Source organism: Psammomys obesus, unplaced genomic scaffold (genome assembly GCF_907164565.1).
Source record: "Psammomys obesus unplaced genomic scaffold, mPsaObe1.curated_primary_1811, whole genome shotgun sequence".
Classification (NCBI taxonomy): Eukaryota; Metazoa; Chordata; class Mammalia; order Rodentia; family Muridae; genus Psammomys; species Psammomys obesus.
Window position 1 is genome coordinate 2248605 of NW_026591598.1, and position 26020 is coordinate 2274624.

General features: G+C 45.6%; 1 protein-coding gene across 4 annotated transcripts in view; it reads left to right on the forward strand.

Annotated features, from left to right (window-relative positions):
* Trit1 (tRNA isopentenyltransferase 1) overlaps nucleotides 1-22690 on the forward strand; it is a 42779-nt gene extending 20089 nt beyond the window's left edge. For 2 of the 4 annotated variants that reach the window (XM_055610899.1, XM_055610900.1), the window contains 10 exons: nucleotides 6378-6518; nucleotides 11857-11955; nucleotides 12648-12793; nucleotides 14522-14664; nucleotides 16364-16475; nucleotides 16821-16933; nucleotides 17136-17213; nucleotides 19856-19965; nucleotides 20261-20378; nucleotides 21847-22690. In XM_055610899.1, the coding sequence (XP_055466874.1) occupies nucleotides 6378-6518; nucleotides 11857-11955; nucleotides 12648-12793; nucleotides 14522-14664; nucleotides 16364-16475; nucleotides 16821-16933; nucleotides 17136-17213; nucleotides 19856-19965; nucleotides 20261-20378; nucleotides 21847-22001 (1215 nt within the window). In that variant the 3' untranslated portion in view covers nucleotides 22002-22690. Of the gene's footprint in view, nucleotides 1-624; nucleotides 666-1958; nucleotides 2282-6377; nucleotides 6519-11856; nucleotides 11956-12647; nucleotides 12794-14521; nucleotides 14665-16363; nucleotides 16476-16820; nucleotides 16934-17135; nucleotides 17214-19855; nucleotides 19966-20260; nucleotides 20379-21846 lie in introns of those variants that run through there. The other 2 variants (XM_055610901.1, XM_055610902.1) reach the window with 2 other exon arrangements.
* The last annotated feature ends 3330 nt before the right edge of the window (nucleotides 22691-26020 follow it).

Sequence of the window (26020 nt, forward strand, 5' to 3'; positions counted from 1 at the left end):
AGGAAAGGAAAGGAAAGGAAAGGAAAGGAAAGGAAAGGAAAGGAAAGATGACTTATTCAGAGTGAAGCTTGTTATCACATTCTTTTTCTTTTTTTAGGTAGGGTCTCTAATGCAGGCAGGCTTTCAATTCCTTATGTGGCCTAGGATGACCTGGAGCTTCTCCTTGTGTCTTAGAGTGCTGTAATAACAGGCATGCACCACTACACTGAATTTATGTAGTTCTGGGGAGTCGTGACCTTGTTCATGCTAGGCCAGCACTCTCCCAAGCTTGGCCATCTCTGTGTGCTCCATCATGGGTTCTCATGGGAGCAGGGAGATGGAGCGAGTGGCTTGCTGCCTTTGGAAGGCTTCTTTTTAGCTCTTCCAGCGTCCAGCCTGACTGTTGTGTTAAGCAGAAGCACACCGAAACGAACTGAAACTGTGTATGAGGGCAGATACAAGGCACTTAGCCACAGGTCTAATCTAATTCAAACATGACTATGGCATTGAGATATGGATGTCACCTAAACCTGGGCTAAAAATAGCATTTTAGAAAATGATTTGTTTCTGGGCTTTGTTGTCATTACTTTGTGTTTTTATTTTTCTCTCTGGTACTAAGACTTGCACCCAGGATGTGCTAGACAAGTGCCTCCTCCCCCCTGAGCTGTGCCCTCAGCTCCCTGTAGGTATGTTTGAATATTTATTTATAATGCAAATCAGTGGTAGCTTGTTCTTGTGGCTTTGGTTATTTAGTTATTTTTTACATGTATGGCCATTTTCCCTGCAAGTATGTATGTAACATGAGTGCAGTGACCACAGAGGCCAGAAGAGCATGTCAGATTCCCCTAGGAGCTAGAGTTACAAAACAAGTACCTGATGTGAGTGCTGGGAACTGAACTCAGGTCTTTTGCAAAAGCATCATGTGCTCTTAACCACAGAGCCATCTGTGCAGCCCCCTGTTTTTACTTTTTAGTTTTGCAGCTGATCTTTTTTAAAAAGATTTATTTATTTTATACACACACACACACACACACACACACACACACACACACACACACATATATATATAAAAGCTATCTGTAGGTCATTTGCATACTAGAAGATCCTAGTATAGGTGGTTGTGAGCCACCATGCAGTTGCTGGGAATTAAACTCAGAACCTCTGGAAGAGCAGACAGTGCTCTTAACCACTAGGCCATCTCTCCAGCCCTCTGCAGCTGATTTTTAACAGACAAAAATATATATACCCATCAGCCCAATAAACTGAAAAGGGGAAAAACGCCTGTGTAATCACACTAAGTTCAAGAAATGGAATATTATTAGCACTCTGAATAATTCTGAAAATTTTGTCTCATTGCTAATATTCACTTTTTCACATTTCCTCAAAGCTGGCATCAGTGTTTTTCTTTTTAAAGCTGGTTTGTGGCACATATCTATAAACCTAGCACTTGGGAGGTAGAGGCAGGAGCATTAGAAGTTCAAGGTTAGCCTCAGCTACAAAGTGAGTTTGAGTCTAGCCTGAGCTACACGAGACCCTGTCTCAAACAATAAAAATAAAAAGTAATAAAATTCAGATGAAATATACATGGATCAGTGGGAGAGCACATGTTTCATGTATGCAAGATGCTGGGTTTAATCTCCAGAAACACACACACACAATGTGTGTGTGTGTGTGTGTGTGTGTGTGTGTGTGTGTGTGTGTGTGTATTGTGTGTGTGTATTGTGTGTGTGTATATTTTACCATATTATTTTAAGGGCCACTTTATTTTGCTGATTGATTGATTGATTGATTGATTGATTGATTGAGGCAGAGCCTCACCATGCATTCTGACTGGTCTCGAACTCAGATGCCTACCTGCCTCTCCCTCAGCTCTGCCTCTTTAATTTTGGGATTAAAGGTGTGTGCCACCACACCCAACTCAAGGGCCATTAACAAGAATTTTTTTTTTTAACATTTATTTATTTTGCGGGTGCCTGTAGGTGTGGCTACACATGCTAAGGCATGCATGGAGGTGGGAAGACAGTGTGCAGGATTCAGTTTCTCTTCCACCGTGTGGATCCTGGGGATGAAACTTGGCTGTCAGGCATGGTGGCAAGAGCCTTCAGCTGCTGAGCCCTTTCACAGCCCTCAGTAGTCACTTGACAGCTTGGCGGCATTACATACGTTCACATCTTCCTGTGACCACCACCACCACCACCAGAATGTTCCTTCCAGTACATTCCTGACTTTTCAGAACCGAAGCTCTGCCGTACGCTGAAAGAAAGCCCGTCTCCACGGCGGTGTCTGCTGCCAGGTGTCCTGTGTAAGTGGAGTCACGTTCTCCGGTCTCAGACGTTTGTGCCCCTGTAGGGCTGGTAGGCTTCACTCCTCAGTTGTGTCTTCAAGGTTTGTCTTTGTGTTAACATGATTCAGTTTCTTCCCTCTTTCTTAGGCCGTGTAATATCCCATCATAGCGATGTATACCCCTTTATGTGTTTCCACTTGTCTGTTGATGAGTACTTGGTGTCTACTTTTTGGCTGTTATGAACACGGCTATATAGATATATGTTTAATACCTTGCTTTCATTATTTTGTGTCTATACCAGAAAGTGATTTGCTGTGTTGTATGGTGATCCTGTTTTTTATTTTTTTGAGGAACTTCCACATTATTACTCATGTAGCTCTGCTATTAAATTTTTTTTAATGTGTCTGTTTTGTTTGCGTATATGTTTGTGCACCATGTGTGTGCCTAGTACCAAAGGAGCTCAGAAGAAGGCATTGGATCCCCTGGAACTGGAAAGTTGGTTGTGAGCTGCCCCATAGCTCCTGAGACTTGAACCCAGGTTCTCTGCAAGAGCAGCAAGTGCTCTTAACTGCTGGGCCATCTCTTCAGTCCCTGGTTCTGCCATTTTTATTTTATTTTTTTCATGGACTATCTGTCTATTGGATTTTATTTGTAGAGGCTGATGAACTTTAACCAAAGCTAAAAAAACGTGGTGTAGCAAGTGTAATGGGCCCAGAGAGAAGGACTTACAGCAACCAGTACTTTCTTTAGACCCCAAAGGAGCCCTTTAGTAGGGGACAGAGGACATTTGAGGCACGAATGTCTGGGCGTGAGTCTAGACACACACACACGCACACGCACGCACGCACGCACCCAACAGAGTTGTAACTCAAAGAGCTGAGGCATGGGCCAGTAGGGCTTGTCCTTACCTTGTCCCCTGTAGGTCTCAGGCCCTGAATTGAACTTTAGTCTCATGAACACGGCAAACTAGTGTTGCTAGTCCTCAGAACAGGGAGAGGAAGGACTGTTACACTTCAGAGATCAGCTATTGGCAGGCCGCAGAGTGTTGACGGCCACGGCTGCCCCTGCACCTGTCTTGGTCAGCTCCCGCTCTAGTGTTGCCTGTAGGATGTCTGTCAGCCTACACAGGATGAGGTCATAAGTAAAGTCAGAGAACTCTGACCTCTCCATGAGTCACAGTGTGTCCTGCATGCTCTTCACTATGAAACAGATGACAAGCAAAGTAGGCTAGAACATGGACCACACAGTTTCATGGTAGCCTTGGAGGCGCGGTGGGCTGAGAGCCTGTTGAATGTGTGTGGTAGGAATTCAGCATCTATATGCGAGTCTTAAAGCTTGGACATAGGAGAGCTGCTGCTGCCCCATCCTGGTTTTCAGGGTCAGGTCAGAGTGCCACAGGACCCTGTTGTTGTTTTGCTGTTTCCTCCCTTCTGTTCTTCTTTCTTCTTATTTTATTTGATTTTTGAGACAGGGTCTCAGAGTGTAATCTTGGCTGGCCTTAAATTCACAAAGATCTGCTTACCGCTGCTAGGTTTATGCCTGGCTCGTTTTTGTATTTTGAGGCAGGGTCATGCTATGTAGCCAAGGCTGACCCAAACTTGTGATCTTTTTCTGTCCAATTCTTAAGTGCTATGATCACAGATGTGCATAACCTGCCCGGCCTCAGATATTTCTTACTACTCATCATGAGAACTTTCCCACGGAGATTTTTAAGACTCCATCTTTTGTTATCAGTATTTTCTTCCCCTTGGCACATGGACAGCACCAAGAAGGACAAGGCAGGTGTCTGAAACAAGCTGTCCAGCAGCTGTCTGATTTTGTGTTTGGTGCTGACAAGCTCCTAGTTGCCATCACTGTCATTGCCTAGGAATTTGGGCCTGTGCTGTACAGGCTCTGAGGGACAGTCACAGAAGTGTTCTTTGTGACCAGGTCTGGACTGTGGCTGAGCCGAGAGACTGGGCGAGGGCTTTAGATGTGAAAGCCTTTGGTGCCTGGTAGATACAGGCAGAGTCCTTGCAGTAAGGAAAGGATGCTTTCCAGGTTTTTCTTGGTGCTGTCTTCAGTCTCCAGGGGGACCTGGGTGTGGAGATGAGTGGAGAAAAGGCCACATCAGTCTCAGCCTTCCGTACTGCTGAGAAGGCATGGCAGAGCTGCAGGGAGAAATCCATCAAGGCCTCCCCATGTCACTTCCACCAAACACCTGTTCAGGGTCTTAGAGTGACAGGCACTATGTTGAAGGGCGTGGTTGAGAAGGTGGGAAGGAAAATCTGGAGAGGTGGCTAGTCGGCAGCATATTGGGTGGAGGGTTAGATGGCGGATTCCTCAGTAGTACAACTGTTTTATGTTGATTGAGTTGGTTGTTGTCAAGATGGAAGATTCTGTGATGTGCCAAAAGGATAGACTCTGGGGATGTGTCCCTCCGAGGCCCTTCTTTGCTCTTGCCTTGGACACACTGGATGATACTGGACCTGCATAGGCTCTGTTTCCAACCAGCAGTAGCTGCAACAACTGAGGGGGTGGGGGTAAGGTCAACTTAGAGGCCATGGTGATGTCAGTTATTGATGCCACCTGGGACTGCAGAGCCAGCCCAGAATGGGGTGTATATACATAATTTTCCCAAAAGTTTCAGTCTCTTTACATCCTTGTCAGCATTTGTTTTCTGTACTTTTTTCTTCTTATTTTTCTTATTTGTTTCTGGTGGTGCTAATAATTCAAACTAGGGTACTTCTCACTTGTAGGCAAATGCCTTACCCCTAAGTCACACTTCCAGCCTTACCTGACACCTTAAATAAACAGGAAGCTGGGCATGGTGGCACAGACTGGAAGTCTCAGCACTTGGAAGACAGTGGCAGGTGATCTCTGTGAGTTTACGGCCAGCATGGTCTACAGAGCAAGTTTCAGGCCAGCTGGGGCTACATAGTGAGACACTTGTCTCAATTTTTAATTAATTATGAGATAAAGTTTAATGCAGCCCAAGCTGGCCTTTGATCCTCCTGCCTCCACCTCCACACTGGGGATTACAACAAGCATATGCCACCACCATACCTCTCTCCCTCACTCCTACCACTGTGCTGTTGTACCCGTGCGCTCCAAGAATAAAAGCTAGGATGTGGCAGAAGCAGGAGTTGGTCTGAGGCAGCGTGGCACCAGGGCTCTTCCTGTAACCATAGAACTTGTCAAGGGAAATGTGAGATAAGATGCTTTAACGTCCTTGGGGCTCTGTGGAACTTGCTATTTGTTGGTTTCAGTGCTCCTTGCAGAATCGGTGATTACAGAGAGAACATTTTATCCCAAACATTTATTCCCGTTCCCAAAGTAGTAGTTTCAAGTCTGGTCTTCATCTGGGACCTTGTGTTCACACAAAGAATGCTTGAAGTTTTTAGTTGAATTGGCAGATGAAGAGCTTTCGGGCAGGGTATTGCCTGTAAGTAGACTGTGACTGCCGACCTGGGGGCAGCCATTGGGCACATTGTGATGTCACTAGTCATGCAAGGCCGTGGTGAGGATGTGTGTGTTTGATATGTATAGATTGGCCGCTTCTTCATAAAATGGAACCAATCTGAAATGAATCCTAAAAACCTTTTAGAGCCCCTTAAACCCAAGAACTACTGAGCCTTTTGGAGTAGAGGTATGGACCATGCAAAGTGTTCCATTCTGGAGACTGGTAAGTAGAGTAAGTGAAGAAGCTGCTTTTAAAGACGTACGGTTGAGGCCTGGGGAACTCTTTGACTCTTGTAGATTTCTTTTTCCTGGCTTGGATTTACACACCTCCTTAATGTTTTCTTTTATTTTTTTTCTTTCCCAGACAGGGTTTCCCTGTATAGCTGTGGCTGTCCGAGACTCACTGTGTAGACCAGGCTGGCCTCAGACTCACAGAGATCTGTCTGCCTCTGCCTCCTCAGTGCTGGGACTTACACCACCACACCCAGCTATGTTTTCTTCTTTCTTTGACTTAGCTTTTGTGCTAAGGGTCTGCTCGCAGACACAAGCAAGACCTGTTGCTTGAGGTCAGCCAAATATTTGGCTGGAAGGAGAAACAGACTGTCACTTCTGCTCATCAAGTGTGTTTTTGTGGAGGCAGATGACTTTCTCACATCTATTTCCTTCCTCATAGGTCTATGAAGGGCTAGACATCATCACCAATAAGGTTTCTGCCCGAGAGCAGAAGATGTGCCAGCACCACATGATCAGCTTTGTGGACCCACTCGTGACCAGCTACACCGTGGTGGACTTCAGGAACAGAGCAGCTGCCCTGATATCCTTAAGGGAACAAAGCGCCCAGGCTTGGTAGCCTTCTTTCTTCTAAGCAAGGGCACTTCTCCTGGTAGACAGCTTTCCATGGAACTCATTAGAAATTCTGGCTCTTGTCTGTGTGATTCTTCTTTTTAAAGTTTATGTATTTTTATTGTGTGTGTATGTGCGTACATGTGCTGTGTCTACATGTGAAGTCAGAGTAAAGCTTCCAGGAGTCACTTCTCTCCTTTTACCTGTTGAGGCCAGGTCTTTGTTGTTGTTTCTGCTATCCTATGTATTCCAGGCTATCTGACATACAATCATCTTCCAACTGATTCTTCTGTTTCTGGCTCCTAGTTTGAAGTATAGATGCTGGAATTACATATATGTACACCACATCCAGTTTTTCATCTTTATTTCATGTGCATTAGTGTTTTGCCTGCACGAATGTCTGTGTGAGGATGTCAGATCCTCTGGAACTGGAGTTACAGAAAGTGGTAAGCTTCTGTGTGGATGCTGGAAATTGAACCTGGGTCCTCTGGAAGAAAAGCCAGTGCTCTTAACCATTGAGCCATCCCTCCTGCCCCCTGCCCAGCCCCGCTCTCCCCCCACATCCAGCTTTTTTATCCCTTAGGGATTGAAATCAGGTCATCAGGCTTGCTGGGTAACTGCTTTTACCCATTGGGCCATTTCACCAGCCTATACATGATTCCTAAGGACGTTTGGAAAAAAACACTTTGTGACAGGGACACTGATTTAGAAATAGAAAATCTATGTCCTGATTCTGAAATTACCTCTTTTGACCGTGTTGTTTTTACTAGGTAAGGCATTGCTCACACTGCTGAGCTTCAAGTCGCTGCCCTGTAGAGTGGGGATATGACGTTGTAAATTTGTCACAATAATGGAGCCACTGAAAACCTCAGAGGGATTAGGACGTAGGGAAGGATTGGGAAAAATAGTTCTGGATAGGATTAAGACATTTTTGAGAAAAGGAACTGAGTGAAGGGTTATACCTGTAATTTTAGCTCTAGGAGAAGCTGGAGCAGGAGGATTGTACCTACAGTACCAGTCTGGGGCACATGCTGAGACTATCTCAAAGCCATAAAAGACAAGATCAACAAGAAATAAGTAATGTACAGGGCCTCCTTTATATTTTAAAATTCAGATTATCTTTAATAGCTGAACTACCAGCTATTAAAAAAAAAAACACTGAAAAGTTATAACAGTTATATTACTCCTGGGGGATGTAGCCCAGTGACGGAACACTTGACCAGTGTAAATAAATGAGGGCCTAGGTTCAATTCCTAGTAACAGGGAAAAAGCCCTGAACCAGTAAGTAGATGGGGCATTGGCAATAAAAGTTATGAAATACTAGATGAATTTGTAACACAGAGGCAGCGAGATGGCTCAGTGGGTGTAAGCACTTGCCATGTAATCTGACGGTCCAAATCTGATCATCAGATCCTAGAATAGAAAAGGAGAAAACTGATTCCTGAAAGTATGCACCACACACACACACACACACACACACACACACACACACACACACAAATAAAACCAAAACAAAAATACCCCCCATTGTAACAGAATAGGAAATTCAGTGTAGGTTGAAATGAATGTATATGTTTATCTTATGCATTGTAGACTAGTAACAAATGAAGGGAAGCCCGGGATGGTGGTGCACACCTTGAATGTTAGTATTTGGGGAGGCAGAGACAGGCAGATCGCTCTGAGTTTGAGGTCAGCCTGGTCTACAGAGCAAGTTCCAGGACAGCCAGGGAGATACACAAAGAAACCTTGTCTCGCAAAACCAAAAGAAAGAAGGAGAAGGAAAGAAAGATTGATTTTTTTTTTTTAATATCATTAAGAATGTACAGTAGAGGGGGCTGGAGAGATGGCTCAGAGGTTAAGAGCACTCTCTGCTCTTCTAGAGGTCCTGAGTTCAATTCCCAGCAACCACATGGTGGCTCACAACCATCTATAGTGAGACCTGGTGCCCTCTTCTGGTATGCAGGTGTACATGTAAACAGAACTTTGTATCCATAATAAATAAATAAATCTTTAAAAAAAAAAAGAAGAATGTACAGTAGAGCTGGGCGTGGTGGCGCACACCTATAATCTCAGCACTCGGGAGGCTCTGAGTTCGAGGCCAGCCTGGTCTCCAGAGTAAGTTCTAGGACAGCCAAGACTACACAGAGAAACCCCATCTTGAAAAGAGTGCATGTCAGGACCTTGGATACAGGTGGAGTGCTTACATAGCATGCACAGAGCCCCAGTGTGGTTCCCTGCACTGTGTAAACCAGGCAGGGTGGCAGGGTGCACCTGTAATCTCTTGGGAGGGAGAAGTGAGGGTCAGAAGTTCAGTCATGGCAGCATAAGGAGTTCTAGGCAAGCCTGCGCTAGAAGCTTGTCTCAAAAAAAAAAAAAAAACAAATCAAATAAAAGGCTGTCAAACTGGGACACTTCAGCATGTGCCCTAGGACACCCTGCTCAGTTTTGTCTTAGGTGTGCATCGGCGATTTGCACTTAGCAACAATAAACACCCAAATTACCGTTCTCACAGAATGTGCAATATTTGCTTTACTCTTAGAAGTTCTTTGTAACAGTAAAAATGAATAAATTGTAGTTACATGCATTAGTCAACATGTAAGAATTTTACAAACAATATAAATGTTGGGGATTACAAGATACATGTCTGTTTTTGCCACTGTTGTTACTATAAAAGTTAAAAAGCAAAAAAACTATGTTTGGTGTGCTGGAACACACCTGCAATCCCAGGAGTGGAGGGTGAGGCCATTGCTGCACAGGAGTTCAGAGCTAGCATTGAACAACAACATATATAAACTTCAGGGGAAATGTTGATAACATAGGGAACAGTTGATTAATGTTCTTAATACATGAAGGGCTCTCGTGAATATGAAAGTACTTACAGGGCCTGGTGTATAATTCACATAGGAGTGAGCACAAATGGTGATAAGCGTGGAAAAGGTTTGGCCCCCTTACTAATCACGAGCACGCAAATCCAGACAAGGAGATAGTCATTTTGCCTATCAAATGGGCAGATTAAAATGCGGATTGTAATTTCAGGTCTGCCTATTTTGCAGGGTGGTTGTGTCAGATAAGATAGTATGTGTGGAAGCTTGACACCTGTCACCAAAGATGAGTTTGTTAGTGTTTCCTTGGATGGTCAGCTTGTTCATAAAGAACTAATGCAGAAGCTGGGCCAGGAGCACACACGTGCAATCCCAGCGTCTGGGGAGGCAGAGGCAGGCGGATCTCTGTGCGTTCCAGGCCAGCCTGGTCTACAAAGCCAGTCCAGGACAGCCAAGGCGACATAGAAAGTCTCCCTATCTCAAAACCTACATAAAATAAAATAAAATAAAATAAAATAAAATAAAACAAAACCTGACTCAGAGTGCAGAGGGCCTGATGTTTTCCAAGTACAGAAGCATCAGGGGACGACTCATCAGACCAGCTCCAGGCTAGATTTGAAGTTTACTTAAAAGCATAAAATCACAGTGTCAACTGAAAGGACCACTGAGATTCCAGTGCAGGAAGACAGAGAGCTCAAGGGTAGCCCATACCTAGGTCAGCAGGCTTGGTGGCAAGCACCGTTACCTACTGAGCCATCCTGCTAGCCCCTGTCTGTTTTTTGAGAGGTCTGTATGGCCCTGTGCTGGTCCTGTAGCACAGGCTGTTCATGACTTTACAGAATTCTCCTGCCTCAGCCTCTCAAGTGCTGAGATTATAGGTTGTTGTGCCCAGTGCCAGCCCTCTCTATGGTCCTTATTGCTAGCATCTTCCTTCCTGCTCTGCCGGAAGGAAGGACCCTGGAGGAAGCCTTCATCTAGTTCTGTCTACAGGTTGCTGCAGGAAGGAGCAAGGAAACGATTATCTGCATATTGAGAGTCATCTTTCTTTTTTAAACAAGCACACCCCTAGTAATTATCCGCTCAACAGAGATTCTAAAGAGAATCCCAAGAAGCAGAAATAAAAGAACAGTAGTGGCTGCAGTAAATTGAGTACTTACTGGCTTTCAGGCATTACAGTAGAGTCTTTATACACACTGTTACAGTTAATGTTCCTAAGCATTCTGGGATTTTGCAGGTGAGAAAACTGAAGCTCAGATAGGTTGAGCAACTTGCCCTGAAAATTAAAGTCTGGTGAGGTCTCAGTGGCTGAACTATGCACTGCTACTCAGTAACGTTGACTCAGAACTGTGGTATGGGGGAAACAGCCTGTGCTTTCTCTTAGAAAGTCAGGTCACACACAGCGTGTCACCTTGGTGCGCATCCTTGAAAGAAGCAAGACCTAGACGTTTCGAGAATCAGGTACCATTGTGCATTTATGTCTGGTTTTCTTTCTTTTTTTTTTCCTTCTGTTTTTAAATTTAAAGACTTACTTTATTTTATGCGTGTAAATGTTTTGCCTCCATGTATGTCTGTGCACCAAGTGCAGGTCTGGTTCTAGTAGAGGCGTTGGATCCCTTAGAACTGGAATTACAGGTGGCTGTGAGCTGACATATTGGTATTAGGAACCAAACCTAACCTTTGGTATTGGTTCTCTGCAAGAACAGCAAGCATTCTTTAATCCCCTTCTTGGTGTTTTGTTTTGTTTTGTTTTGTTTTGTTTTGTTTTGTTTTGTTTTGTTTTGAGACAGGGACTCATATATCCCAGGCTGGCCTTGAACTTCTGATCTTCCTGCCTCTTTTTCCTGAGTGCTGGGATTATAGAGACATGTGCCACCATGTCCATTTTACATGGTTCTGGGATTAAAGCAAGGGTGTCTGCATGCTAGGCAATCACTCTTCCAACTGAACCACCTACCCATATCCTGTGTCTGGTTTATGGAAGTCTCATCAGGTCTAATTGAAAATGATTCCACGAAATTACAGGAAGCATTGAAGGCAGTGCCACTTCCTGTTAACCTCAGCACTCCAAACAAATGTGATTTTATGTATTGTATGATTGTTTTGCTTACATTTAAGCCTTTGTGCCACATGTGTGCCTGATACCTGGGGAGGGCAGAAGATCCTCTGGGACTGGATTTGTAGACAGTTGAGAGCCACACATGGGTGATGGGAACTGAACCCAGTCCTCTGGAAAAGCAGCCAGTGCTCTTAAGCTCTGAGCCATCTCTCCAGCCCCTTTGCCTGCCTGCCTGCCTTGGTTTTCTTTTTTTGATGTGTGTGTGTGTATGGTATGTATGCCTGTTAGTATGTGTGTGTATGTGCACATATGTGGGTAGAAGCTTGAGGTATGTGCCCACATATTATTGGCTTTTGTGCTTTCTTACTAATACTCTTCTCGCATGAGTTAGGATTCTCTTATTTATATTAAATAACTTTCTTAATGTTTACATTGAAGATATTTTTGCTCGAGACAAAATTCCCATTGTTGTGGGAGGAACGAATTATTATATTGAGTCTCTGCTCTGGAAAGTTCTTGTGAATACCAAGGTAAATCTGGTTCATTTGTAACTCACTAAAGAAACAGGTTTCCTTTTTTTTCATGCCAAATAATTTCAGTGGGAGGAAGGTTGACTCTTACCTGATTCTTATAGTCAGCAGCTGTAATTTTCCTCCTTAATATTCTGAACAAATGCCACCTCCATATATGAAGTATACTCCTCCAAGCTGGCCTGAGGGTAGGGGTTGTGTGTGGGAAAGAGGCTCTTGGATTAATTAGCATCTCTGTAAGTTAGCAGTCTGTCTGTCTGACTCAGCGTTTCCTGGCTGCCAGCACAGTGTACATGTCAGAAGTGTCCAGCACTGACCTTTCTTGTGGAGGTCAAGACTTTGTAAATGGCAGTGTGTTGGCAGGTCTGGTCCACTCTTGAGTCATCCTTGGGGAGGGTGGGCTACATTCCTGGATATGTTAAAATAGATGTGGTAGCCCAATTAAAATAAACAAGCAGAGTAGCCAAGTACTTACGAGGTAAGCCATTCTTCCTCTTTGTTTATTGTGGCCTTACAGTACTTACCACAGTGTACTGGAATTTTTGGTTTATGATCTGTCCCTTACTATATAGTACGATCTTCATATTTATCTCTGTTCTTTATTTCTAAGGCTTAGCAGTATGCCTAGCCCATTTATAGTCAGTGTTTATTGAATAGTTGGATTAAATTTATTCTAAACCTTCTTGTACTAGCCTCAGGATGTGGGCACCGGGAAAGCGGTTAACCGGAAAGTAGAGCTTGAAAAGGAAGATGGTCATGAACTCCATAGACGGCTAAGCCAGGTGGACCCAGAAATGGCTGCCAAGCTACACCCACATGACAAACGCAAGGTGGCCAGGTAAGAAGGCCTGGGTCCCTTGCCTCGGAGTTCCTTTAGACCTGGGAGACAGTAAAGCGTTTGGCTAACCTGGGTGCCCGAGGGTCTTGGGAGTAGTGGAGATTGGTTTGTTCTAGTTCAGTGGGCTTGGAGGCCCGAGGTACTGCCTTAGTCCAGACCCTCAATAAACAGTCGCACCCTCCTTTGTTGTTACGTTTTAAAGGCACGGTACCATATTGTTTTTCCTCAGGGCTTCATTTTCTATTTGATCTTTGCTTGTATAACAGTTTTCATATAAAGTTTTTCTGGCATGCAGTACGTTTACGTAGTGACTTGAGTTTCATAATTGATTGTGCAATGCTGGATTGTGCCCCAGTAGCTTTCCCGGTGGGAGGTAGGGTTTATAAGCTGTCTCAGGTGAGATTGCCTTTGCACATGGGAACTTCATTGTAGGGGCGAGGGGTGGTGCGTTCTTAGAGTGCTTTGGAATCGAAACTTCCTATGCCGCTTTATCTGCAGTGCTGGAAATGGCTCCTGTGCTCGGGAACGGGGGACCGTCTAAGGAAGGGTTTACTGTGGTAGCTGCACATATCACTTGTTATGGTGACATTGGTGTTGGGGGCCCTGCAAGGTATTCTACTCTAAAGATTTTTTAATACTAGTGTTTCTTTATATTTTTCCAATATTCTGCCTTCAAAGAGCCATTTAAGAATATCTCCACCATGTTGTGCCATATTCCAGTGGAATTTTTTTTTTTTTTTTCAGACAGGATTTTCCTGTTGTAGCCCTGGCTGTCCTGGATCTCGCTCTATAGACTGGGCTTGCCTTGAAACTCAGAGATCCACCTGCCTCTGCCTCCTCAGTGTTGGGATTACAGGAGTATGCCACCACCCTGCTCAGATCTTTATTTCTTACTATATCTCTTTATCCTGCTTGAGAACTGTGCCTCAGTAAGGGTCAGTAGGTTCCAAGCAAGAGCTCCTGTAGGGAAGATGGGGAATGCTTATCATCTCTCTTTTGGGTGGAGTATGTATTGTTCTAGGCAAGTGAGGTACTGTTAGGGTTTTTTTTTCTCACAGAACGACAAGGGGTCTCACTCTGGTGTTGGGGTTTCAGGAAGCAGAAGTGGGTCAGGAAGGGAAAGATCGCTTTCCAGCTGATGAGATGCAGTCACCTGAGTGGGAGAGTGCGGCTTTGGGTTACCGGGTGCTGCACTGTAACAGACTGCACACAGACGTGAACGGCGGCTTAAAGAGCGTGTGGGCTCCATCTGTGACAGTATTTGTTCCAGGAGAGTGTACTGGATTAGCCAGCGCATTCTTGATTAATTTTAGACATACTGAAAAAGAGAGTGGCTGAGCTGGATACACGGCATGCCTTGGTACTGTGGGAAAGGTGCGCTCCAGCGAGACCAGACTTGTCAGCTTGCACAGAACGTCCTAAACAAGCTCGTGCTGCTCACTTGAAAGCTAGTCTCCTGCTTGCACAGGAGAAGCCTGCCATTTCTCAACCCGCTTAACTAATTCTAGAAGGTGTTTTTAAAAGAATGGTGTTATTTCTAACCCAGAGTTCAGCTGCCTTTCTGAATAGCTTTGGGATTAGAGTAAAGCTGGAACTTCTTGGTTTCGGAATTTATACATGAAGTTGAAAAATGAGGCTTTCTGTGAGAGAGTCTTTCTCTTCATTCCAGATGAGAATGAATGTTTTCTAATGGGTTCCCCATCTCACCTCTTTTTTTAAACAACTTAGGAGCTTGCAAGTGTTTGAAGAAACAGGAATCTCTCACAGTGAATTCCTTCACCGTCAACATGCAGAGGAAGGTGGTGGTCCACTAGGAGGACCCCTCAAGTATCCTAACCCATGCATCCTCTGGCTTCATGCTGACCAGTCAGGTAAATGCTTCACCCTAGAGTCCATCTGAGGTAAAATGTAGATTACTAGGTTTCTTTCTGTCAGGTGTCTGACAGTGAACACTAGTGTAAGCTATTAAGTTTATTGTGTCAGTCATCATGTCTTGCCTTAGGCTCCTTGCTGTTCCCTTAGGTATTTCTGGAGAGGGAAGAAGGAAGGGAAGGGAGTGCTGGTTCTCAGACACCAGAGGAGGGTAGGATGAGATGGTAGGAATGAAAAGTGGTTGTTGTTCAGAGAAGGTTGAAAGGTGAGAGTGAAGGAAGTTTCCTGTGCATAGAGGTCTGACCTCATGGTTGGCTATGGCTGGGTCATTGATTAGGCCTGAGAAGTGGCTGTGATGATTGGCTGACTAACCTGATAGACTTGTTGCTAAAGTATTGTGGTGCCCTGTCCTGGGAGCTACTTCACCCAGCAAACATCCAGTGAGCATTCGATAAAGTGCCAAGTATTCCGTGTATTCGCTGTGTTTTGGAGAAGAGTAAGCGAGTTCCTGCCCTTGCAGTCTCCTAGGGGGTGGGGTGATAGACAGGGCTGCAGCAGAGTGATCAGTGCCAACTGGAGGTCTCCTCAGAGTGCTGAGGCTGCAGGGAAGGATGATGAGTGTCTCTGGGGGTCAGGAAGACGAAATGACAGCAAGCCAGGCAGTGCAATACAGTGGTAGATCGGCCAGGCTTGGAGGCGTTTCTTTACCTCACACACTGGCTCCGCTGTCTCCTAGCTCTGTGGGTTCTTAAGACCAGTTAGCTTACCTTTATGTCTTCCCACTCTTCAATGAAATAGAAGTGATGATAATAGTACTCAGACCTCATAGCATCCATTAAGGATTCAGTAAACCAATGCTGTACAAAGTTGTGAGGTTGGGAGTATGGCTCAGTAGGAGAACACTTGTCTGATGTGCACACAACCTTGTGTTCAATTCCCAGCACTACAGAATAAATAAATGACAGAGAGAGTGCTCACAGTGAATGTCACACTGCTGGTTTACTGACCAGTCCCCAGTAAACAATCTTAGCAAGGTAAGAAAAAGTAGAGGCTGAAAAGAGAGAGCTCAGGTAGTCATAACTGTAAGGATAATGTTTCCGTCAAACCTTACACCACAATTCAGTGTAAACTAATGGCTTTGAGCCCCGGCAGCGTATGTCTGGTCACCACACCTGTACGGTGATGATCTTCCCTCATCTGGGTAGTTCAAGATGCACCAGGATGTCACCTGGGGATTCTGAAATGAAAACAACACAAAGTTACAGTTAAAAAACTGTGACAAAAGTTAGGAAAGTCCATCACTGGGTGTGGCGGCGCACCCCTTTAATCCCAGCCCTTGGGAGGCAGAGGCAGGCAGCTCTCTCTGAGTTCCAGGCCAGAGAAAGGAAAAGTCAACCAAGGAACCTCAGCCACTTTGAAAAGCAGTGAGTAGGAAGTCGACACGGTCAAGCGCTTGCCCTTCATTCCAGCTCTCATGTGCTATTCAGATATGAGAAGGCATGTGCTCCTTTCTGTTTTGCTTTGCACTTGTGCAGTCCAAAATACAAGTAAATACAGTATGAATTTTTATATCCTCTGAAATCTGAATCCTTTCATTTGGATAAAAACCCTTCTTAGAGGCAGCGTGTTCAAGTCACCGTGTGAGTGTGTAGAAGACACCTGCCAAGCGTGCTCACTCAGGGACTGTTTTGACTCAAGTTCTAGATGAACGCTTGGATAAGAGAGTGGATGACATGCTTGCTGCCGGACTCTTGGAAGAGCTCCGAGATTTTCACAGACGCTATAATCTGAAGAACTCTTCAGAAAATAGGTGAGGATTTGGCTGCTGTTCTGAGTCACCCTCCCTACTTGCCCATGGTTGCCAGACCATAAGCATAATACTTGCTTTGGATCTACTTACTAGTCTTTGGCCATGGCATTGGCAAGACCTATTGAAGGAGGTTTATTGTATGTTTTGGAGTGGAAATTTGCTTTTCTTTCAGACATTCCCAGAAGTTACTTTTTAAGGAAGTAACCTGGGGGCTGGTGGGGCGGGAAGGGGAGAATTTCAGTCAGTAACTGCTCTGGATCTCACTGTTCTCATCAATGAGAACCTCCGAGGCCCCTGCTGGCTTTCAGAAGCTGTGGCTCACTGCTGACGTTCTCCTGTTCCCAGCCAGGACTATCAACATGGTATCTTCCAGTCAATTGGCTTCAAGGAATTTCACGAGTACCTGATCACTGAGGGAAAATGCACACCAGAGACTAGTAACCAGCTTCTAAAGAAAGGTGTGAACTCCTTCGTCTCACCTAAGTCTTGGACATCCTTGGGTGGTAGTCTGAGCCGAGGCTAGTGGAGTCCCAGCTGAGAACTGAGATTGTTATCTGTCAAGTCTAACAGTGTACCAGTTTCTTTTGCTCTTGGGCTGGGAGGGTTGACTCCTGACAGAAGTGCTTATGGAGATGCTCCTGTGTTTGCTGTGTTTTCCAGGAGTTGAGGCCCTGAAACAAGTAACTAAGAGATATGCCCGGAAACAGAACAGATGGGTTAGAAACCGCTTTCTGAGCCGTAAGTCCACTCTTCCCATCTCCTGAATCCTTTTTGACAGAACATTGATCTGTCCTAAGAATCTGGACCCAAGGTGGGTCATTTGCATGGATGATTATTCAGGGATGCTTTCTGGCTATGCCTCATGGGGGAAAAAAAAGAAAAAGCATCTAAGGTTTCATTCAAGAGTTTTCCTTCTTCCTTGAACAGATGGTGGGGGCTACAAGCAGGAGGTAAGAACAAAATAGCAACTTGTGAGCAGGCTGGATGTTCAGATCTGATTCTAACTTCAGTTTTGTACCTGAAGAGCAGGCAGAAATCTGCAGGGAGCTTTCCTCGTTAAAATGGCTCCTGGGTCTGGTGATCTTTCATACAAAGAACAAAACAAAATATTTCTCCTTGGTTTATCTTTGTGGTCAGATTCTTGGTACTAGATACAGGGTACTTCAACTGCTTCGACTGAAACTTTAATTGAACTTTTTTTGGGGGGTAGGAGGTTCAAGACAGGGTTTCTCTATATAACAGACAGGCCTATCCATTCTATAGATCAGGCTGACCTTGAGCTCACAGGGATCCACCTGCCTCTGCTTCCCAAGTGCTGGGATAAAAGGTGTGCCCCAGCACTGCTGGGCTTGGACAGAACCTTTAAGGGAGAGGGAAAGAAAGTCTTCTACTGTGTCTTTGGCACTAAATGTAGTGCTGTATCATTGTGTTGAGGCTTCAGAGTGAAGGGGTAATTGATTTTACAGGTAAGAACATGAAGACCTAATGAAAGTCCACTAACTCCCTTTCCCTTCACCCCTGCTAATAGGCAGGAGAGCCCAAATACAGACCTGACTCTTTAAGTTAGGCTCATGTTTCATTTAGCTATACTGTTGGCTAGCCAGCATTCGTATTAGCCATCGGGTCCCTGGTTGTGTGCTTATGAGCTAAAAGGAGATTAATTTAAGCGTACTGAAACTCTAGTTTTATCTTGCAGACACTTTTAAAATACACTTTTGAACCATCTCCAATTTACTTTTTGCCAATAGACTCTGCTTTCAGTTACAGGAGAGGCCAGCTGAAGCCTCTGTCCTGTTCTTTGGTACCTTTGACCATGTACGTCTTGGTCTATGGTGTCCCTTCCATCAATCACCCTTTGCCTTCCTGTCTTGATAAATAGAGGGTTCCCATCTTAGTTTCAGCTGAACTTGACATTCAGAGCTACAGATTTCAAGTGCAACTTCCCAGGTCTGACAGTAAGTGTGAAACAAAAGTTTTTTGTAATGGTGTAGAACTTCCTCTTGTGGTAAAGCCATAGTAACCCTGTCCCTGAGGCGGGAGGGGTTAATGGCACCTCATTCTGTTCAGGCACAATCCTGGTGCCAGAGTGAAAAGCACAGCTGCCCTCCAAGTCAGGAGCCACATTTGATTGGCCAGGGCTAGTCTGTTGGGATATGGCCTGGCAGAAAGCCAGAGGGACTTCCCCACCCCAGCTTGGCCTTGGACCCAAGCCAGAAATAGCAGCTGGGAGCCGAGAACTTGTTGAAAGGTGCTTAGACAGGGCACAGAAGCCCAACAAAGGCCTTAGAGAAGAGAGGGAAATGTAGAGTGGCCTAGAAACAGGTGCAGAGCTTAACTAAGGCCAGGTGTGCTGTGGGTGCCGCCTGCACTCTCCTGGTCTCACCTTTCCATGTGGCGGCAGGTGTAGGCCAGGCCAGTCTATGAAGAATCTTATTTGTGGTTGGCACACTCAAAAGGCCAGCACCTGCCAGCCGTTGGCATCCCGATGCCTTTGATGTTTCTTGTCCATGGGACAATGCTTCTTACCGTCAGGTAACTGAATTGAGCTAGTTGTAGAAGGCCGTCTAGTGTGTCTGTGGAATGCAGAGGCTAACTGAAGCTAGAGTGTTTCAACACAGTTGACCCAGATGTGTGATGCCTCTTCTCCTATGTCTAATGTCCATTCAGAAGTATTTACCAGAGAGTGTGCTTGAATCATCCTTTAGATATGGCTCTTAAAAGAAGGTGTTCCGGAACCTGACATTGTACTGCAGGGCTGTACTCACATCATTTGGAAGGTAGAGAAGCTGGAGAATCAGGGGTCCAAGACCAGCCTCAGGTGTGGAGTGAGTTTGAGGGTAGCCTGAGCCACATGAGTGTCTGACAAACCCCTGGGAGAGGGCTCATGGAGGGCAGGATAAGATTCAGCTAGATCAGCCTCAAGGCTAGTTCTTGAGTTCAGTGGTACATTGGTTAATGCCTGTGGTTATCTAGATGCTATCAAGGAGTGTGGACAGTCTGCCTACAGAGAACTCTACTTTCAGATGACATAAAATTTATAGCAGACACTCACTCAAAGCTCTTAGTTTATTTCCTCCTCTAAAGTGCTGTCTTTATATAATAGTCCGCACAGTGTTGTTCACTGGAGCTGTTCCTCCATTTTGATTTCCTTATGATCAAAGTTGAGCGCCCGAGTCCCTGTTTACGCAGTCGGGCATATTGGCTGCATGTGAGTCAAGCTTTTGGGCCTTTGGGAATGTGGCTTATATTTATAGTAGAATGGATAGCATGGTCAGAATGTCCTGTTGTTCCTGTTCCACTTTAGGGTTTAAGAGTCCTGAAAACAGAATGGATTGGGACTTGTAGACCAGACTCTCTTGACTTTTCTTTGTCATCATTAGGACCTGGTCCCAGTGTCCCCCCAGTATATGGCTTAGAAGTGGCTGATGTTTCCAGGTGGGAGGAGTCTGTTCTGGAACCTGCTCTCAGTATTGTACAAAGTTTCATCCAGGTGAGTGTTAAGAAAGCATGGCCTGTTGTCACGTTTGCAGGCTACTTTCTTTTACTGGCAGTTTTGCTGCTATTTAAGGGAGTCAATGGAATAAAGCAGCAGGGCTGTCTGCTTTCAATTTTCTGGAGCTTGCTTTTACCTTCACATTTAGAAAGGTTGGTACTAAAATCTGTTGACAGCCCACCTGCTCCCTGCAGATAAAAAAGAAATCTTGGGAAAATCCCACTCCCCTTAATGTAAGAGACTTGTCCCCAAATCTCTTTGAAATGAATACCCTTCCCCTTTGTTCTCTTAGGGCCACAAACCTGCAGCTACTCCAATGACGATGCCATACGATGAAACGGAGAACAAGAGAAGTTACCACATGTGTGACCTTTGTGACCGGATCATCATTGGGGACCGGGAATGGGCAGGTAGAGTACAGATGGGGGCTGTGTGGGGGGTCATGGGAAATATATTTGGGTGGGAGTCATACTTCTTAAAACTTGGTCTTTAATAATTGAATGCTGGAGTGAGCTTGTAGCAGGGCAGATTCCTGAGAACATTTCCTAGACTAGGGAGTTGCGCCCATATCCCGACACGCAGAAAACCGTTGCCCTCCAGCTGCAGCTGGAATAGGAGCATCAGCTCTCTCTAGAAGGCAGTGTGTGGCACATAGAAACAAAGGCATTAGGAAGCTTCTGCAAGCAAGCGGGGGCAGAAGCACAGCCACAGGAGCAGGCATGCACAGGGTCCTCAGAGGCCATGGGGTCTTTTCAGCCCTTTCAGAGGAACTTGTTGAACTGGTGAGTAGCTGAAACTGTGATGAAAGATGGGAAGAAGTGCTATGAAAGCTAGCCTGAGCTAGCCTGTCCCAGCCACAGGAAGCCTGCTTAGAGTACTGCTTTGCTTGGATTCTCAGAGTACATGCTTCTCTCCAGACCAACCCATACAATGATTAGGTCTATTAACTGGCATCTCTGGCAGAATGAACCCCATTGTCAGAGGCTGGGGGCGGCTGTGCGCCCGACCAGCAGAAGAAGCCTTGCTTGTTGGTAGTGTATAATGATGAAAGGGGAGGAGAGAGAGCGTCTGACTGCTTTGTAAAGGAAACTTAGTGGTTCGATTTGTCGAATGTCCTTTGGGGAGAGCCTTAGAGAAGCAACTTTTGTGAGCCTTTGTGAGCTTGGCTGTGTGAGCCTTCTATAGTGCCATCTGTCAGGTCCTTGCTCCCGTCCCCTGCTGCCGTGGAGAGCAGCCCAGAGCCCAGGTTTGCCTTCAGCTCTAGTTAAAAAATAGAGCTGACTCTTCTTTCTGCACGAAGTTGTTCAGCTTCTGAACTCTTCCATGCTCACACTCCTAAACCTTTTTTTTTTCTCTTTTTTTTTGATGCTTTTAATGTGTATAAAAGAATTTAGCCTAGGCTCAGTGGGTGAAGGGGCTTGGCACAAGCCTTGAGTTCTTGAATACCTGGGACCAACCTGGTGAAGAAAGAACCAACTTCCACTTCAAAAGTCTCCCACCCCATGTACATGCACAAATAAGTAAATAAGTAAATTTAAAAATTAGCCTGGGCATCCCTCTCTTCAGGTGTTCCCAGGGGAGAGTTCTTTGCAGAAAAACAGGATAGTAAAAATGAGCCTGTAGGAAGTAGTCGACAGGTAAGAATGAGAGGACCAGGACCGGTGGGTTCATGTAGCAGCCCTGCCCAGCAGAGCCTTAGCCAGGGGACAGCACAGGCCTAGAATCATGCACCTGGGAACAAGGGCAGGAGGAGTCTAAATTTGTTAAAGAAAAAGATTATATAGTTAGGTTTAAATGTTGGTTTTGTTTGATTTTTTTGTTTGTTTAATTCTAGAAAACCCTAATGGCTTTTTGTTTATTTGGTCTTTGTCTTCTCAGCACATATAAAATCCAAATCTCACTTACACCAACTGAAGAAAAGAAGAAAGTTGGACTCAGATGCTGTCAGTGCCATAGAAAGCCAAAGCAGTTCCCCAGACTGTGACCCGGAACTTGGAGAGGGGAGTCCCCCAGGCATCATGAGCAAGAGCTGAAGGCCAGTATTTGAGAGACATGCCTAGTGGCATTTGCAGAGATGTGAGGATCAAGTCCAGGAGGGGGGAGTGTTGGTCTCCCACGCCTGTGCTGAGGGACACTGGGCAGAAGGCCCCACCATCTTTTCTTCATTCTGTGGTGTGGTCTGCAGTGGAAACAGCAGGCCTTTCAGCCCCCTGTGTGTCTGTTGTGTCTGGTAATGATGTAGTTCAGGGTGGGATATTTTTTTTTCTTTGAACCTTAAAGGTTTTATTTTAGAAAGAGGCACAGATTGCACATTTTCTACTTGAGGATCTTTTTTAGTGGTGAATACAAGATTCAGTACATCCTTTAAAAGAGAGTTCTTGTCCCTAGCACTGGCTAAAAATATCTCATTTCCAGATGCTTTTGTAGATGACTGAAGTATTGTAAGGCACAGTTAGGAGTTCTGGACTTGAGAACGGCAGGAAGGAGCAGCCCAGGGAGATGATTAAGCAAGCTGTCCCAGCTCTGTGAAGCCACAGAAGAGGGGGTCAGGCCAAGGTGGTTGTGACCTGGGTCCTGAAGACTAAAGAAAGAATCTGAGTCTGCTGAGCTGCTCCTGTGCATAATGGCTGTCATCGTCGCTGTCCTTCTGGGGTAGAAATCTAAATATTCTTTTGAAATGTAAATAAAAAGGTTTGTAAAAAGCCCTCTAGTCTGTACACAGCATGCTGCATTGTCAATTTGATAGCTTTTTTCTCAAACTCTGCGTTCATCATAGATGTAGCTATATATGAACTCTCACATTCCTCAGAGGTCCCCGAGGGCCTTCAACTGGGGCCTTGTTATCTCTCTGGGGTGCCTTCAGAACTCAGTGTTTAGACGTGTAAGTCAGCATTTTACATTCACAGTGTTGGGCAGTCTTCACTACTGTTTTCAAAACCTTTTCATTGTCCCGTTAGAGAACTCTGCACATAGGAAACCCTAATTCCCCAGGTCTATTTGGTGCAAGTCTGATGTAGGACAGACCCTGGAGTGGGCCAGCAGGGCACAGCAGTGGGAGGCATTCTGCTTTTGGGGTCCCCAAAAATATTTATGTAATCAGCCAGTGTAGACAGGAGTACATGGAAGCTACAGATTTCAGTGTAAAAGGGAGAGGAAGAAATCATGCAGGAAGGAGCCTCTTGAGCTGGCCATGGTCACACACACCTTTAATCCCAGCACCTGGGAGGCAGATAGATCTTGAGTTCAGGGCCATCCAGGACTACACAGAGAACACCACCACACACACACCACACAAAGGAAGGAGCATCTCTATTGGACTTAATTTTTAGAATCCCAGCGCTTGGAAGGTCATATAAGAAACATGTGTTCCAGCCTGGACTATATTTTGAAACCCAAACAACCCCCATACAATAGCAAACCACAAAGAAGTTGGGGCTGTAAATTATTTATCACACAGGCATGAGACCTGAATTAGATCCCCAGAACCCACAGAAAAGCCCTAGCATGATGGCAGCCTGCTGCTGCTGATCTTTTGTGTATCTGCACCATGAGCTTAGCTGTCATCTGTTCCCTGGAAGTGGAGTTACAGATGATCGTGCACTGCTGTGTGGTGCTGGGAGCCAACCCAGACCTCCTGGAAGAGCGTCAAGTTCTCTTAACCAGTGAGCCATCTCTCTGGCACCACAATGTGCTTCTCATCTCAATGGGACCCACTGGCTGGCTAGCCTGGTCTAATATGCTGCTAGTAAGGCACCGTCAGGTCGGGGTGTGGCGGGTCAGTGGCTCGGTGGGTAAGGTGCTTGCTCTGGGAGCACAAGGACCTGCATTCTGACCCCCAGCAGCGGCGGGCAGAGGGAACATCAGAGAAAGGCAGATCCCAACAGCTTATTGCCAGCCAGCTTAGCCAATCCATAAAGCTTCGGGTTCAGTGAGAGACGCTGTCTTTAAAAAAATAAAAAATAAAAAAAGTTTAAAAGGCAGAGGGTTGGTGAGGTGACCCAGCAGGTAAAAGTACCCATGTAAAAAAGTGGGTGAGCATCTGTAATGCACAGCTCTGGAGGGAGAGATGGGAGCAGGGGACAGAGAATCCTCCTGAAGCTCTGACCATCGAGCCTGAGTGCATAGCAGGTCCAAACGAGGTAGGGGTGAACTGACTTCCAGTAGTTGGCCTCTGGCTAGTGCGTGTGCATACTTCCCCACTAAACATATGCCTGCACAATAATAGTTGTTCTTTAAAATGTGCTCCACATGCAAGCACACACAGGCATCCACACACATGCACACATACAAAACAAGGTGAATGGCGCCTGAGGAGGAATGACAGCTAAGCTCGTTTCTCTGGCCTCCACCCACATATGCACATACATGTACTTACGGTCTTCCCTCTCACATACACAAAACTGGACCCCTTCCAAGCCTGTGTTTACCTGTGCACAGGCTGTTGTGTAAAAATCAGGGTGAGAGACTTTGACCTCTTAGCGTAAGTGCTGACTGACTCTTAGTAAGTTTATTCTGCAGTCGAAGAAGAAGCCAAGCCTGCACCCACCCGCAGCTTGTTCTCCGTGTGATTTCCTCAGTCAGTGTACTACCTGCTTGAGGAATGAGCAGGCTGGGAAGCTGCGGCTTGAGTGCAGAAGTGAGTGCTTTCAGTGAGCCAAACACTCTTCTCCCAGCCTTGGAGGGAGAGGCCCAGGAAGAGGGCGGCAGGCCAGGCAGGGCTGGGCTGGCTGTGAGGCCAGCGGAGTCTAGCTGTTACATGCTGTGTAGAGCTGGCTGTTTAGAGAGGAAGCTTACTTTTCTGAAATGCTTCACTCAGGTTGCTAAATATATTTTAAAGCTTTAAAAATGTCAGCAGACAATCAAGAAAAACAAGTTTTACTAACTCTGCCTCAAAAAGTCTTTAATCCTCCCATCTGCAGTACGTGGCATTGACTTCTCTGAACTCAACTTCTATGTCTGTTGGAATGCGAGAATGTTTTTACCTGCCTTACCCCACCAGTCAGTGTCTAATGGTTTTATTAACTGCCTGCTAAGTTCAAGGCAGTGTGGTTGAGCCCTCTGCTCATGTTAGGAACTCCTGCACCAACCATTAGAAACCTGGAGCGGATAGAACTCTAGACAGGCACTGTCCTGCCGTGCTTTGAATAGCTTTCTGGTGAAGGCAGGCAGAGGAGAATAGCCCTTGGTTTCCATCAGACAGGAGAGTATCATCAGCCTCTGTACAGATGGAAGCTGAACCAGGTCATGGGGGAGCGGGGGGGGGGGGGGTTTACCAGAGTCACAGAGCAAGTTGTGGCAAGGCCAGGACACGTGAGGTGTCTCTTCACTCGGGGAGCAGCTTTCGGTGGCTAGCTGGAGAGGACTGTTGAGGCCAGCGTGAGCTGTTGGCTCAGACTACACCATCTGGCCTTAGCCAATTCCCGGACGAGCAGAGTCCTTCAGCACAGGTCAGTTCAGTTTCCCACCAGCGGTGTTGTCTGAGCCTTTGCTGATGAATTCCAGCACACAGTGAAAGTCACAGTCCTCTTCCTGGTAGGAGTAGGAGCAGCAGCAGCAGCAGCAGCAGCAGCAGAAGGAGAAATTAAGGTTTCGTTTTTCCCCCGGGCGGAAGACATGCACCACCACTGCTCAGACCCCATTTTATTTTATCAAACAGCTTTATTCTGTAGCATAGGCCAGCTTTAAACTCGACACAGTCCTGCCTCAGCCACCAGACACTAATAGAGGTCATTACTGGCACTATTACAGGTTGTGAGTTATCAGGCCGACTTAAAGATCTTGATTTAGCCTTTGGCACTTATAGTTCAAAAATTGTTGTGTAACTTTTTTTTTTTTAAGATGGGTCTTCCAGGCTGTCCTGTCCTGGCTTGCTCTAACATTCATTCTCTGTCTCCCACCTGCTGGGATTATTGGGGTTACAGGCTTGTGCCCCGTTTCCCCTGAATGTGTGGGGATTCATCACAGTCTCTCATGCAGGGGAGGCAAACACTTCACCAACTGAGCCTCATCTCCAGCTTCGGCGTTGTGCTGTTAAATTGTTGCTTTTTGAGAC